General features: G+C 34.9%; 1 protein-coding gene across 5 annotated transcripts in view; it reads left to right on the top strand.

The window, feature by feature from the left end:
• Positions 1-17,304, top strand: part of PCDH15 (protocadherin related 15) — a 1,661,037-nt gene that overhangs the window by 1,596,193 nt on the left and 47,540 nt on the right. For all 5 annotated transcript variants that reach the window (XM_089314076.1, XM_089314072.1, XM_089314075.1 and 2 more), the window contains one exon: positions 6,383-6,471. In XM_089314076.1, coding sequence (XP_089170202.1) covers positions 6,383-6,471 — 89 coding nt within the window. The remainder of the gene's footprint in view (positions 1-6,382; positions 6,472-17,304) is intronic.

The following is a 17,304-nucleotide window of genomic DNA, read 5'->3' as shown; positions in this document are numbered from 1 at the left end:
TACCATCATTCTCATCATCTGACTCAGATATTCACTATCACCACAATCTACCTGTGGTCTTCCTTATTTTACTTGATGACCAAATTATTTTTGGACAAAGTATTTCTTGACTCCTTTTCCTCTTTAATTCAACACTCATTCCCACAATGAATACCATTGTGTGCATATATATATATATAAAAATATCTATCTGTATCTTGTGCTTATTGCTGTTAGTGTTAAATATCTATCTAAATGTGTATGTATATACCCATAAAAGGTGACTGAAAACTTTTGAATATTTTGTGTGATGACATGGGAAGTTGATGTAAAGCATTTTTGCTGTATGTAGAAGTAGCTTTGATGTCTATAGGAAAAACACTAGATGAGCTGAACTAGTTTTTTTTTTATGTAATGAGTTTTTTACTTAATTGCACAAATCATGCTTATTTTAATTTGGATTCATGGTAGAAATTTACACAAATATGAATGAAGTATGCTTATAATTTTAAGTTAAACTACTGACAGTATGTGTTTCTACTGAGAAGCTTGTTTTAAAAGATTTCTTTATTCATTAAAAAGTTAAGGTTATACATAGAAGGAGACAGACAAAGATCTTCCATGTGCTGATTCACAGGAGTCAAGAGGTTCATCTGAGTCTCCCACAAGGGTTCAGGGGCCCAAGCACTTGGGCCATCTTCCACTGCTTTCCCAGATGCATTACCAGAATCTGGATCAGATGTGGGGCAGTTGGGTCTTGAACTGGTGCCCACTTGGGATACTGGCTTTGCAGTCATTGGCTTTACCTGCTATGCCACAATGCTGGCCTATCTAATGAAAAGCTTTAAAGCACAATGTAGGATGCTGGGAAACTTGTATTCATCACTGTGAGCTTGACAGCTTCCCATTACTTAATGATTTTTCTGATGAGATCAATGGTCATAATAAATAATGTAATTTTTTCTTTAAATTATGTAATTAAATGTGACAACATTTGTAACTCTGCTTTACTCAGCAAACCAATAGTTGCATTTTCCAAATGACAAATCCATGATGCTAAAAGAACCATGTAAAGTATAAGAAAATAATGAATTTTAGATTCATTTATTTGAAAATTAGAGGCAGAGGGAGAGAGAAAAAGAGAGAAGAACGAGAGAGAAATATCTTGTCTGCTATTTGACTCCGAGGCTCACAATAACTGGGACTGGGCCAGGCCAAAGCCAGGTGCCAGGAACTCCATCCAGGTTTCCCATACAGGTCAGAAGGGTCTAAGCACTTGCGCCATCATTAGCTGCCTTCCATGGTATGCGTTAGCAGGAGGCTGAGTCAGAACTCAACTCCAGGCATTCTGATATGACATGGAGGTTTCCCCGAGTGCTGAGTTCTTAACCTGTTATGCCACAGTTTCCACCCCAGATGTTAATGTTTTAACTAAACATGTTTTTAGATTTCACATCAAAAACTAGCTTTGAAGAAAGCACCACTGGGGTTTTTGTGTAATATCAAAAAGAAAATACATGATGATACAAAAAGTCCATTAAAATATACATCTCTTTCATTTCATTAAAAGTGGGTTTGCAGTAGAGATCAGATGGGAGAGTTCGTGCCCAGTAGAGACAGGAAGTGATGAATTTCTTTTTAACTGGGTTGTCCTCTATGCCCTCACCCAGCTGGGCCTGGAGAATACTTGAGATGTAGCCAGATTACAAAAAAAAAAAAAAAATGTTGTTAGTGTAAAAGTGCATTGAATGTCAAAAGTCAAATACATAATTTGAAAATGTCTCCTTATTGAGCTGATGGCATGTTGGAATGATACTATATTCCACATGTTGAGTTAAAGGCATAATTTAGCTGATTGTATTCTTTTTATTTATTTATTTATTTGACAGAGTTAGTGAGAGAGATACAGAGAGAAAGGTCTTCCTTCTGTTGGTTTACCTCCCAAATGGCTGCTACGGCAGGAACTACACCAATCTGAAGCCAGGAGCCAGGTGCTTCCTCCTGGTCTCCCATGCAGGTGCAGGGGCTAAGCACTTAGGCCATCCTCCACTGCCTTCCCAGGTCACAGCAGGGAGCTAGACTGGAAGAGGAGCAACCAGGACTAGAACCTAGCACCCATATGGGATGCTGGTGCCACAGGTGGAGGATTAACCAAGTGAGCCACAGCACCGGCCCCAATTTTATTCTTTTAATCTTTCTAATGTGGATATCAGAAATTTAAAATAATTATCTATGTGGCATATTTTTGTGACTCACATTATATTTCTGTTAGGTGGCTCTACCTAATTTTTGGGGGAATGAATGACAGAAGAGTGAATATAAAATAATTATGAAGAAGATTTTAAAAATTCAGAAGTAAATGTGTAAATTGGCAATAGCTACTTTTATAAACTTGTATTTTTGAACATCCTGCTTTCTTTCCTTACCATGCTTCATAATTTTACTACATTATACAAATTGATCCCAACAATGATAGAAATACATAAAAAAGTCCTTGAGTAATCAACCAAAAATAGCTGAATTATAAAAAGATAACTCTTTAATTTTGACTGTAATAAACTGATATGAATAGGTAAAATATTAGCATAGAGTGTATGCTGGAAAAGTAATATAAATAAAGTCTAATCTCCTTAAATGTTTACATGCATTTTTTTATAGATGCTAGAAGAAACTAGAGTCAGGGTGTAGGATGTCAGGATGTCTTTAGATGATCAAAATGCAAACTACAATATCTTAAAGATGTATGTTTATACAGTCTTGAAGAAAACAGAGAGAGACAGAGATCTTCAATCCACTGTTTCACTTGCCAGTGGCTGCCAACAGCTAGTCCAGGCTGAAGTAAGGCACTAAGAACTACAGCCAGGTCTCCCACATGGGTGTCAGGGACCCAAGTGTTTGGTCCAGCTTACTTTGTCTTCCCAGGCACATTGGCTGGAAGCTGGAATGGAAGCAGTGTAACCTGGACTCAAGCAGAATTCTGACACAGGATGCTAGTGTTGGAAAAGGTAGCTTAATTTGTTGCATCACAAAAAAAACCACTCTGTCAGCCCCTAAATCTGTAATACTTTACTCTTTTCATTTCCATAATTAAAAATGTGTGTTTTCTACATAAATCCTTTGTTAGCACTTTTGCGAACAGAGTTTACAATTTTAAAAATTAACTTCTTAGAGGAAAATCCAAGATAAATACTTTTGAAGTCAAATTTATCCTAATATCTCTTAATTTCTCACTGTACTCCATAAATATGTACAATTAACATGTTAATCAAAAGAAATAGACATTATATTTTATATACTAGGATCCAAAGTGTATTTTCAAAATTCATCAAGATCAAAGGGAAAGGGGAGGGTTGCGGGTGGGAGGGACGTTATGAGGGGAATCCATTGTAATCCATAAGCTGTACTTTGGAAAATTATATTCATTAAATAAAAGTTTAAAAAAAAAGGCTTCCATAGCCTTGGAAGTTCATGTCAAGAGCCTTGGGTGATCACTGATGTCATACATAAGAGTGCTAATTGTTAAAATAACAATAGAAGCCACTGTGCACTTACTCCCCATGTAGGACCCCTGTCCTTAATGAGTTTTACTATGACAATTAACTGTAAAACTTATTCCCAGACAGTACTTTATACTTTGTGTGTGTGGATGCAAATTGTTGAAATCTTTACTTAGTATAGAGTTGATCTTCTGTATATAAAGTTAATTAAAATAAATCTTAATGAAGAATGGGATGGGAGAGGGAGTAGGAGATGGGATGGGAATAGGGGTGGAGAGTAGGTATGGGGTGAAGAACCACTATATTCCTAAAGTTGTACCTATGAAATTTGTATTCATTAAATAAAAGCTTTCTTTTAAAAATGAAAAAAAAAAAAGATGTCTTTGGTAAATTATAAGCTTAGCATGTTTATATTGCAAAGGATCTTAACTGTTAATTTCTTTACTGTTAGTTCAGTTATAATTTAGCCAGAAATATCATTAAAAATTAAAAATCCCTTTGAATAAATAATTTACCCTTGTGAATGTGAAGAAATCACTCACTGTCCTTAAAAGGAAAATGGTAGCTGTTTCTATATAAATTGCACTTTAGACGTTTACTTGTAAGTTATCTGTTGAAAATCAAATGTTTATAGAAACAAAAATATTACATTTTCTTTGATCTACATACAATGTAGCTTTTCATTGCCCCATAATTAGGTAAGATACATAGTAATAGAACCCTAGATATTTGCCATGCTAGACTGACTTTATAATGGAAAAACTTCAAGATTTCAGTTGCTCATTCTAAAATGTATCTTACTATCTCACAATGCACAGTATTGAGAGTATATTCACGTTTCTTCGGTGTTCTTTATAACAAATGGGGTTCAGTGAGTCAAACTCCTTCAGTTCTGTGCCTATGCCCTTTTCAGTGGCTTGCTTATTTGAGTGGAGGTTATCAAAGAAAGGGGAAGTTCACACATGGGGGAAATTTAGTAAAGTGCATTCCTCTCTCTCCATAACTGTACAATGATCAGAATTCCTACACAGGATTCCACTAATGTACAAAGAAGCATTGGAAATCTATTGCTGTTGAGCTATCAATACAAAGATGGAAGGGGTCAGGTAAATGGCTAACCAGTCTATATTTATGATTACCAAATACCCATTTCGATCTTTTCCCCAATGTAGAACAAAGTGTCACAAAATTTAAAGTCATCACCAATGTCAAATATTGTACCTTAACAAGCTGGCCTTTTCATTAGATCTGAATGGAACACTTGGTGGTTTGGTGATCTGACAAACACACCCATCCAATATATAATATGAGGAACAGATGAGACACACAATGAAACTCCTGTTTCAAGCGATTGAAAATGAAACTACACAGTTGTAGTGATTCCATAACAAATCTAAACTTCTTTTGGATAGAATGACATTCTGCAATCTTGGGAGTGATTTTTTTCAAAATAAATCCCATTTCTTTCCTAAAGTAGGAAGATTTACATTTGATTGTCCTCTGTTCCTGCTCAGTCTATGCTCTGCTAGTTAATTCCTTCCCATCTTTTCTTTGTTTGGATTGAAATTTTGTAGGTTGTTACTTTTTATGGTTTATAGCCCAAAAATTATTTGTATGACTGTTCTTTAATGTGTACCAGTAAGTTCATGGCAGAAAGTTCATGAAAATTCACAATTGAGTAGGGCTTAATGAAGGCTTAGATTTATGAAGATGCCAGCAGGATATACATATGGATATTAAAAATAACCCAAAATCAATGAGGGCAGTAACATCAGGGATTCAGTTACAGTCTGCAGGACAAAGAGGGGATGAGAAATACAAGATTATCGGGAGGTGGAGGGATGAGAGAGGGAACGATTTGAAAGGCAGGACAGGCAGTCATGGCAACCTTAAATTGAAAGAACCAGAAATAAGGACAGATTACCCCTACCGGTCTCTCTTCTCCTTAAACATCCTGTTATATCCTCCAGTACCCACTGTGTACCCTATCCATAATCGAGGTCTTCACTGCTGAGCCTCCTCTCTGTGAGTGAGATCTCCACGGAAAGAAGTGGCCATCAAAGAAGGATGACCTTGACTCTGAAGGGAGGAGAGAACTTCCACTTTGCTTATGGTCCTGTCTAAATACGAACAGTTTGTGAACTCAAAAGGCTTTCATATCCTAAGAAGCTCATATATATATAAGGGTTTAATTATTAAATTAACAGCAGGAGTCACTGTGCACTAAGTCCTCATGCAGGACCTCTGTCCTAATTGACTTGTATTATGAGAGTTAACTGTAAAACTCGTTGTCAGGTGTGTGTGTTTGTGTGTGTGTGTGTGTGTGTACAAATTGTTGAAATCTTTACTTAGTATAGAGTTGGTCTTTTGTGTACAAAGTTAATTGAAAATGAATCTTAACAGAGAGTGGAATTGGCAAAGGGAGAGGGAGGAGAAGAAGGGGTGGGAGGGCGGGTATGGTGGGCAGAATAACTATATTCCTAAAGTTGTACTTATGAAATTTGTATTCTGTAAAAAATAAGATTATCAAAGTAGTCCCAATAAAGGTTTGAATGAAAAAAAGATGTATTTTCCATTATTCTAAATGTTCTTTAATAAGCAAACAAAATTTTTCTACCTCTAATGTATCAGTAAATATCTAAGAAAAGAATCACACACAAACCAAACAGTAGTTGAAATCACTCTACATTCATAAATTCCATGTAAACTACAAGTAATTTGTCAAGGTCAAATTGTCCCAGTTTGTCCACAATGACTAGTGGAGGTTACATACTTCAAAAAATTGTCCCTGAATTCAGCAATAAGAAACCACTAGTTCTTTGTATAGTATGGAAGAATTTTGTTAATATGTGTTATAGAAAATTAGTAAGTAAAAATTAAATGCATTCTCTTTCTTCTTCCTTCAGGTCTCTGTGGTCAATCAATTGGACATGCAAGTCATCGTTTCTAATGTTCCCCCTACTCTAGTGGAAAAGAAGATAGAAGATCTTACAGAGTAATGTATTTTGCTTACTTATATATCTCTTTTTATATGACTATATTTTTAAACTGACTAGGTCTTTTTGGTCATTACAATGCTAAAAGTAAACATAAATTTTTAAAAAGCACCAATACTAATGTAGCTTACAATTTTCCAAATATATGTAGCTTCATTGCAAACATGGGAAAATTCTGAGAAATAAGAATGGAAATTAGATTTGAGAAGATATTATCATTCAGAAAAGTTTGATGCATCAGGAAAATCCATCAAGTGATGCATATGAGAAGTTATAGCAGTCATATTTTAAATAAACATCTTGAATTTGCAGGCCAACTGTTTATTCAAAAAAGTGATTATGTCAGCATTTCCATCTAGTCAAAGAGATGTATTGTTTCTCAAAGTGCTGTATCTAGGTAGCCAGAAATTATTATTTTTAAATCAAATGTAAGTTTAATTTTAAACAATATATAAAATACACACACACATTTAGTTACTTATTCTAAATTACATGGTGTGCCTTTCTGTCTACTAAATAGTATACAGTTAACAAAGCTATATATTATTGTCAACTCAGCTGTAGTTCTTGTTATATACTAAGCTGTTCTCTAATTTTCTATCGAGGATTATTAAAATATCTTTAGTACTTTTTACTATCCTATTCTGCCATCATTTATTATTTTTATATTTGGCATTTGTCTTTATGTGTCTTATACTGATTTCAGGTTGACAGATGCCAATTATCATTGTCAACTTGCAACTCTTTAGCAAACAGACCTACTTCTAAATTGCCAAAGAGTTTGAAGTAGTTACATAGATTAAGTTTTAGTGATTACAGGTCTAATATAGTACATTAAGATTAAGTGATTTTTCTATAAGAAAAGCATGTCTGCTTTGTAATAATTATTTTGTAGTATTTCCAAAAGTTGATCTATATCAAATGAAATACTCTATAAGGAGAGCAGTTATAAATATTTATGCATTAAACATAGCATCTTAGCTATTTCTGTGTGGAGTGCAGCATCTTGTTTGCTCACACACATTACCTTCCTCAAAATAATAGCTGATTACACATAAAGACAACGTAGAATCATGCCTGTCTCTTGGTGGCTTTGATGTCACCTTCAGAGACAAGCCTTTTCTGACTAAACTATCTGAAAGACATGGCATCCTCCTAAAACTCTTACCTTTTATTATACATTATTTTTGTTCAAAGCAATAGTGAATATTTTTATTATATGCAAACTTCCCTCTGGAATATAATCTTTATGAAGGAAGGAAATTTGTTTGTACTGCTAGTCCTCCAGTTATGTATTATTTTCTTGAGTGGACAGTTTATACTAACCAAATCATGGTGTCCTTTTCTTCATGTTGAAATAGAAAGTGTGAAACTGAAGGAGAAAATGGCAAAGCAAAATTATAATTTCATAAAACTTTCTGAGATTTAATGCCTCTTAAGTGAATACAGTTTTAGGTCTTGGGAGAAGTCACTTCTTAGAGCACTAGATTTGACACACAAACTTAGGCAAATAGGTTTTTTTTTCTGATCCCATTTTACCATTTATTGATAGGAGGTAGTAAGACATATTATAAACTGTTGTGAGAATTACATTATATAAGGCATCAAGAATAATGGAAATTATTAATATTCAAAGAATTTTAAATATTCTTATAAATAGTGTTGTAGCACCAAATCAGTAGATTTAGGCAGAGAAATGCCAAGATTTTTTCACATTACATCTAAAAACCAAAGCTTAGTAATGGAGTATAAATTAAAGATACAGACATGCATGTTGAAATCCTATCATGGCTATATAATTTATAATAAAGACACTTAGCACTTGGTACCATAGTTCCTCATCTTTAAAACTGGAATAAATATATACATCTTATGTTGATTTTGATGAAATATAAAGTTGCTGGTGTAATAAGTTTGTGAGGCTCATACATGCTTGAGTTTATTTTGGTGTGTATGTGAGAGAGAGGGTAAAATACATATTGTATATGGTAGCTTTGGGATCTGCAAGGAGAGAAGGACTGCACTTCTGGGAATAGAGAGTCCCTAACTACACTTCCAGGAATGAAAAGTCCTTGTCAAGGTCCCCACAGGTGCCTAAAGGTCAACCAATGAGGATCAGAACTGCCTCAACCTTTAACCCCCACACCCTGTATCTATAAAAGGAGCCCTCCCAACCTCTGACACGTGACTTCCCCGGCCCCTACTCTGTTGAGACTGGGGAACCTCGCCCAGGAGCAGAATCCCAATAAAAAGCTTGTGTATCAACTGATTCATCTGCCTTGGAAGATTTGTTACGCGTCGGACACCTTCCAATATAGTGTTAAAAATTTTACACTTTACTGTTGTGTTAAATATGTTTACATTATTGTTAAACAGATCTGAGCATTTAAATCTTGCAAAACTGAAATCTTACACCCATTACAAAATAATCCCTTAATTCCCTACTTACACCCAAGTCCTGGTAACGACTGTTCTGTTTCCTAAATCTGTAGAATTAGACCACTTTGTATACATCAACTAAGCAGAATCACTCAATATTTGTCCTTTTGTAATTAACATAATTGCCTTAGCTTAATGTCCTCAAGGCTTTCTCATGTTATACCATGTGATAAGGTTTCTTCACCTTTAAGGCCATACTATTCTATTGTATGTGTATACCACATTTTGTTTATTCACTCATCCTCTGATGAACCTAAGGTTTTGTCTACATCATGGCTATCAGGAATCATGCTGTTATAAACATAGTTGTTGCAAACACATCTTCTAGACTTTCAAATTCTGGATTGCTTGATTATATGGTAGTTATTTTTAAGATATTTCTCAGTGTTCAGTTTCATTTTTAAAGGCCCCCACTACCATAAAGCACAGGTTTAGATAGCTAGACAATGAGGGAAGATAGAAATCTTTGAAGAACTTTTATAATGTTTTATAGTGGCAACCCCATTTTACATTTTCAGGAATGATACCCAAGGGGTAAAAGTTCTATACATTGATCAACACTTGGTATTTTCTTTGGCTTTATTTGCTGCTGACTACCTTAATGGCTATGTGTAATTGTAACTAAATTTTTAACTTATTTATTGATGAGATCAAGAAACAGAGAGAGAGAGACAGAGATAGAGAGAGAGATTGACTCCCAAATGCCCCAATAGGTGAAAGTAGCCCAAGCCCTAGCTGAGAGCTGGAAAGTCAATCCAGGTTTCCCATGTGGATAGCAGGAACTCAAGTACTAGGGCCATCAACACTGCCTCCCATGGTTTGCATTAGCAAGAAGCTTGATTTGGAAACTGGAGTTAGGGGTCAAATCCAGGCAAATCCCTCTCCCTCTTCCTCACACTCTTTGTTGTACTGCCTGTCAAGTAAGTAAAATTAAATAAACACTTTTAAAGAAAATACTACTAAATGTAAAGCTGTGAAACTTTTTTCATATATTTTCCTCAAGAATTGTTTATGGTTTTGTGATGTATATTTAGGTCCTTAATTTATCTGCAGTTAAATTTTTTAGTGGAAAATAAAAGTCCAGCTTCATTCATTTTATTGTTTTAAAACCTTTTTTTAAAATTTATTTGTTTGTTTGAAAAGTAGAGGGTCAGAGAGAGGGAGGAAAGACAGAGTGATACACAGAGATCTACAATCCACCATTCATTCCCCAAATGGCTGAACCAGCCAGGGCTGAGCCAAGCCAAAGCCAGGAGCCAGGAATACCATCTGGGTCTCCTACATGAGTGGCACTGGCCCAAGCACTTGGACCATCATCTGCTGCCTTTGTGGGCACATTAGCATAAAACTGGAGCATCCAGAACTCGAATCAGCACTCTGACGTGAGATTTGAGTGTAGCAATCAGTAGCTTAACCTGCTACCCCACAATGCCAGCCCCTAATCATATTGTTTTGCATGTGGATATTCAAACCCCTAAATGCCAGTTATTAAAAAAAGTTGTCTTTTCCGTACCTGATTCCTTTCTGTAGACATTTTAAAATCCATGTAAATTGAGGGAATCTTCAAGCAGAAATTTTGCTTAACCTTTTCTGAAAGGTATTTTAGTAGATGGAAATAGGAGTAGAACTACTGAACCTGATTCAGCAAAGGGAGGCCAGAAAATATATCTACCACCCCAGTAGACAGTAGAGAGCCATTAGTTAATTAAACATAAAAATTATTGTGCCAGTGATCCAATTAATTAGCACATTCATCACCTGTGGATATTCTTAGATGAAAAGTCACATCATCATCAAAGTCATTTTCTGTATTTCCCAGGAGACATCTATATTCCAAGTGGAACGTTTGAAGTCCATGTGATTATCTCTTTCACTGCTTTGTTTTCATTTTAAAACTTTTAAAATCTTCATTTTTTTAGAGGCTTATTCATTTACTTGAAAAGCAGAGTTACAGAGAGGCACAGAGAAAGAGAGAGACAGAGAGAGGCAGAGAGTCAGAGAGACAGAGAGACGGGGCGGGGGGGGGGGTTCCTTCCACTGGTTCACTCCCCAAATGTCTTCAATGGTAGGAGTTGGGCTGATCAGAAGCCAGGAGGTTCTTTCGGGTCTCCACATGGGTTCAGGACCCAAGGGCTTGAGCCATCTTCTACTGCTTTCCCAGGCCATAGCAGAGCACTGGATCAGAAGTGGAGCAGCCAGGACTAGAGCTGGTACCCGTATGGGATGTCTGCAGCACAGCCGGCTGCTTTACCCCCTACACCACAGAGATGGCCACAGACTTTTTTTTTTTTTTTTAATATAAACTATGTCACTCTCCAAATGCCTGCAGCATTTGTGTGGCTGGGCCAGGCTGAATCCAGGAGCCCTCTACCCAGTCTGGGGCTCCAACAACCTAACCCATCACCTGCTGCCATCTAGGGGCTTGCATTAGCAGAAAGCTGCATCAGAGTGGGGCTGGGACATAAAGCCAGGCACTCCAATAAGGGATAAGATTGTCCAGAGCAGCATCTTAAACACTCTGCCATATGCTCATCTTTTTTTTTTTTCTTTATATGCACTCAAAATTCCTTAGTGAGTGGTAAATCACCACAAATAAGGGGACTTGATGAAAGGTAAAATTAACTGCCTGATATATCCATTTTTTGGCTGAGAAAAGTTTGTCAAAGGGAATCAATGAACTTTCATGGCTAAGAGCAGAGCACCTAGGAAAATGACATTCTCATAGCAAGTCTTAGATACTATTATTTGACTTCCTTAGAATTAGATGAAACAGCACCACAGAATATTCTTTGTTTTACTTACAAAATTCACCAACTCACATTATTAATGCACCACATTGCTTTTAACTAGATACATTTTTTAACTAAATATATTTCAATGAGGATCTATGTCCCCTACAAGTAGCCTTGCTTACCTAGGCATTGAAATATCTCAGATTGACTGTAATTTACCTCTTTGTGAGCCATATGTTTCTCTTAACTACAAATTCTTGAGAATAAGTCATAGGAAAAATAGCTTTGAAAATAAAGGTCAGGATACCTTACTAAAAACTATAAACAACAGGCAATAGAAAAAAGAAAGAACATAAACTAAAAATGTTTCCATTTAATTTATTCTTTCCCATTCCTCCCCTTCATCAAGAAGCACAAATGCATAGTTTAAGATTCTAAATTTAAAACCTTAAGGATTGTAGAAAAAGCTGTTTGGAAGTCTAAATTCAAGAAGTTAGAAAAACTGTGTTAGAGTATGGATTGCAACTGATTAGCTCTCAGGGTTGTACTAACACTTCTACTTTTTAAATACAAGATGAAAATTCAATTATAATGGAGTTCTGCTGAAATGGTTATTGATTTAGTGTGGAGGAGCTTCATCCCTAAAATATTTATGTAGTATCTGAAGTGTGTCTGTGTAATCAACTTATAGTTCCTGGAATTAAGGTTACAAAATGTGTTCAAGAAATACAGCCAAAGCATACATTTCTAGGATAAGAATAATATTGTCCCTTGGGAAGCAAACCTATGAAACAGGACATGATAAATGCCAGCACTTACGCTTTCTTGAATTAGTGTAATAAAGAGTTGGTCTTGATGGAAAGCTAACATTCATTTTGAATTCAGAGGACTTTGGCTCAAATTTCATCTCATCAATGATTTGCTTGGATGTCTTTGACCATAAATTAAACTCTTTGAGTGCCAGTATCCATATCCAAAATTGGGAATTCATTTATTCAGAAAACTAGTTATAGGTTGTAAACACTGGAAATTTATCAGTGAACAAACAAAATCCCTATTGCTGTGGGATTTATGTTCAATTGTACAAAAAAGCTAATCAATTAATAATATTTATTCTTATTTGAGTAAGTTGCTTTTGTTTTTTTTTAATTAATTTTATGAATTTGAAAGGAAGGGTTACAGAGAAGGAGAGATTGCCCATCCATTGGTTTACTCCCCAGATGCCCACGGTAGCCACAGCTAGGCCAAGGTGAAGCCAGGAGCTTCAGTCTGGGTTTCTCACGTGGGAGACCCAAAACTTAAGTCATCATCTGCTGTCGCTTACAGTGTGCCTTAGCAGAATGCTGTCTCAGGAGCACTGTACCAAGACTCACACGAGGCACTCTGGTACAGGATGCTGCTATTCCAAGTTGCAATTTACCTGCTGTTCTACATGCCCACTCCAACTAACAATATCAACAATGTATAGTATGTTGGGTAACCACAACTATGATAAGTATAAGTAAATATAACTAACATGAATGGAATTATGGAACAGATGTAACATTGTTTTACAGAGGGTGATGAATGAAATAAAGCCTCTCTGGTCATTTGAAATCTGAAAATTAGATGAAGTGAGGATAAAGTCATGTAGCAATGTGGGAGTACAAGACACATTTGCCAAGAGAGAATAAACTGTAAATAGGAAACTCAGAAGTAAGAGAATGTTTTTTGTTTGAGGATATAGATTTCAAGGAAAGAAATGAGTTATATGGAATCTTATGAGTCACTTGGAGAAGTTAACTTTCACTCAAAGATGGGAAGTCCTGAGAACTGTTTGTCCAATATGATAATTACTAGCTACTCTGAGTGTTATTAAGTAATGTAGTCTTTTTTATCTGATGTTTCTAAAATTAAATTGCTCTAAGTATTGACAATCACAAGCCCATTTTCTCTTAGTTGGCACAAAGACTTAGGTGAAGTTAACAACAGAGAGTGACCATGAATGATCTAATTTTTAATCTGATAATGAGGTGTACTCATTTCAATAGTGTGATTTTTGGAAATAATCATTTCTGTAACATGAATGTAAAATAAACTGAAGAAAATCACTAAAAAGGACAGAAATTCTACATATAATAATGACATCTAACATTTTAATATTCAAAGTAAAATAGCTTCATTTTAAAAATATAAAAAAATTTGGTTTTATTAAGAGGAATAATAGTTCATGATTTTGATACAAAGGAAATTAATTGTTATTTTTACTAAATTTCAATTTTGGACTTTATTTTGGTAGAAAAGTAGAAGAGACTTCTGTTTACAAGGAGAATGGCATATTTGTAATCCAATGGGTTAGGAAGTTATAATTCTTTACAGAAATGCAGGTAGACTAGTATGCCATTATAATTCTACAAACCAGTTTTTACATCAATATACATACACATTGCAGTAGTTTTTTAATGATTAATTCATTGAAACAGCAAAATTTGCAGATTTGTCCAATTAGTGTTTAGTGTCATATGGCAGAATTTGTAATTATTTGTAATACTTTAGTACTGAACTAACTACATGGAAGAAGAAAGGTTATAAACAAGAGTTCTCCATAACTTATACTTTTATTATATTTTTGAAGCTTATAACATTTCATTTTAATTGAATCCCTAGTTGTTATTTGAAAGCCTGTTGTCTTAGCACCATATGAATATATTGTTACATTAAATATTAGCCATCTATCAAAATGACTCAAATTTATAATAACTAGTTTGTCTTTGATAATATTTTTCTAAAATATAGTATTAAGATAAATTCATCTTTTGAATTTTATGTCACTTGGACTTTTCAAGTTTTTGCATATTTCCAATAAGTAAAGTAACCAAAGGTAAATGACATGTTAGATAAATTTTACTTTTTTCAAGAGTCCATTGAATATTGATTTGGTGATGAATCGTATATACTGACATATTCACATCTCATGGGTTTGTTAGTTTTTTAATGACCATAATGTACATCACTCATATTTAATAAATATCTGAATGTTTATAGTCAAAACTATATCAACTTATTTTAGTAGAAATAAAAATGTATAAAATATGACAGATTGCTCAGTTAATGCCTGACATCTGATATGATACAGAAAAAAATACATACTCAAGCTCTTTCCTCATGCTCAGTAGCCTAGAAAATAGATTACATGATAAATAAAGGAAGATGCTTGGCTGTTCCGTTTAGATGGTATATGGTTATTTTGTGAGAATAATTATTCTACTTTTTATCCTATTACTTTTTTTATATTGAAAATTTGCAGACCTGGAAAACAAAATTTAAAACAAAAACCAAACAGAATTCTTTCTATTAATTCCACAGAGGACATTTTAGTTTTGCTTTTAGTTTTAAAGTTTGAAAGCTTTCAAATATGGCTAGTGTTTTCAGGAAGAGATCAGTGAAATCATTTTTTAAAAATTTTTAGATCATCCACTCCCCAAATGGCCTTAATAGCTTAAGCTGGTTCAAGCTGAAGCGAGGAGCCAAAGGAATTCCATTAAGGTCTCCCATGTGCAGTAGGAGCTCAGGTACTTGGGCCATCATCTGGTGATCCTCTGATACTTTAGAAGAGAGCTGGATAAGAAGCAGAGTAGTTGGACTAGAACCAACACTCCAGGAATGGGATGTGGATATCCCAAGCAGTGACATACCCTGCTGTGCCACAACAGCCACCCCTAAGTAAAATCTTACTACACTGAAAACATATTTTAATGGAAAAGCAGTGCAAAGCAGTTTTGTGAGTTTTACATCAAATAGGAATTTCCTGCCTTTATTTTCCCATATATATATATATATATATATATATATATATAAAAGCATGGTAATTCAAATGTGTTAGAACAAGTTCTCTATTTAAGAAAATAACAATAAATAAGGATAAATTTTTAAAAATATGCAAAAAGTATTATTATAATGAAGATGCCAATATATTAATTTTGATACATTTTAAAGCTTTTATTTAATGAATGCAAATTTCATAGGTACAACTTGAGGAATACAGTGGTTCTTTCCCTCATACCCATCCTTTTTCCATGACACCCTTCCTACCTCCTACTCCCTCTCCCATCTCATTCTTCATTAAGATTCATTTTTAATTAATTATATATATAAAAGACTAACTCTATACTAAGTAAAAATTTCAACAGTTTGCACACACACACACACACACACACCCAAAGTATAAAGTACTGTTTGAGAATAAGTTTTGAAGTTTTAAATCTCATAATGCAACTCATTAAAGACAGAGGTCCTACATGGGAGTAAGTGCACAGTGACTCCTGTGTTTCATTTAAAAATTAACAATCTTATTTATGGCATTAGTGATCACCTGGGGCTCTTGCCCTGAGCGCCAAGGCTATGGAAGCCTTTTGAGTCCACAAACCCTGTCAGTATTTGGAGAGGGCCAGAAGCAAAGTGGAAGTTCTCTCCTCCCTTCAGAGAAAAGTACCTCCTTCTGTGATGGCCCCTTCTTTTCACTGGGATCTCACTCACAGAGATCCTTCATGTAGGATTTTTTTTTTATTTTTTTTTTATTTTTTGCCAGTGTGTCTTGGCTTTCCATGCCTGATGTGCTCTTATGGGCTTATCAGCAAGTCCAGAGTGCCTTAAGGACTGATTCTGAGGTCAGAGTGCTGTTTAGGGCTTTTGTCATTCTATGAGTCTGCTGTGTGAATTGCTTCCCATGTTGGAACATTCTCTCCTTTTTAATGCTATCTATTATTACCACACACTTTGTCTTATTTATACGATCCCTTTAACACTTTATCCTATCTATATTGCCAATTAAACACTTTATAAGATCACTTTAACACATGAGATGGCATTATTACCACCAGGCTTAATGGAATTTGGAGTCCCATGGCAAGTTTTCAGTTACACTCAGGGTAAGTCCTGGGAATGTGTGCATAACTGTACAGCTCCTCCTTCTCTTATTCCCACTCTTATTTTGTTCTGGGATCTATTTTCTTGACTTTATATACCTATGATTAATTCTATGTTAAGTAAAGTGTTAAACCAATGGTATTAAGTAAAAAATATTAAAATGATAAAAATAATTAAATAAACAAATAAGCTGTTCCTCAACAATCAAGACAAGGGCTATTCAAGTCATTGCTTCTCAAAGTGTCAATTTTACTTCTACGGGTTTCCTTTTAGGTGCTTTGCTATCACAGATCAGGGAGAATATATGGTATTTGTCCATTTGGGACTGGCTTATTTCACTAAGTACATTTTCCATATTCATCTATTTTGTTGCAAATGACCAGATTTCAATTTTTTTAACTGCTGAATAGTATTTCATATCCCATAATTTCTTTTATCCAGTCTTTCATTGATGGGCATTTAGGTTGCTTCCATGTCTTAGCTATCGTGAATTGAGCTGCAATAAACATGGTGGTGCAGATAACTCTTATGTGCTGATTTAATTTCCCTTGGGTAAATTCCAAGGACTGGGATGGCTGGATTGTATGGTAGGACTATATTCAGATTTCTGAGCTACCTCCTAACTGTATTCCAGGTTGTTTTACCAGTTTGCATTCCCATCAATAGTGGATTAGGGTGCCTTTCCCCATATCTTCACTAGCATTTGTTGTTGGTTGATTTCTGCATGAAAGCCATTCTAACTGGGGTGAGGTAAAA

Source organism: Oryctolagus cuniculus, chromosome 15 (genome assembly GCF_051225735.1).
Source record: "Oryctolagus cuniculus isolate XC-2025 breed Fujian yellow rabbit chromosome 15, ASM5122573v1, whole genome shotgun sequence".
Lineage (NCBI taxonomy): Eukaryota > Metazoa > Chordata > Mammalia > Lagomorpha > Leporidae > Oryctolagus > Oryctolagus cuniculus.
This window is presented reverse-complemented; position numbering and strand designations above follow the sequence as displayed.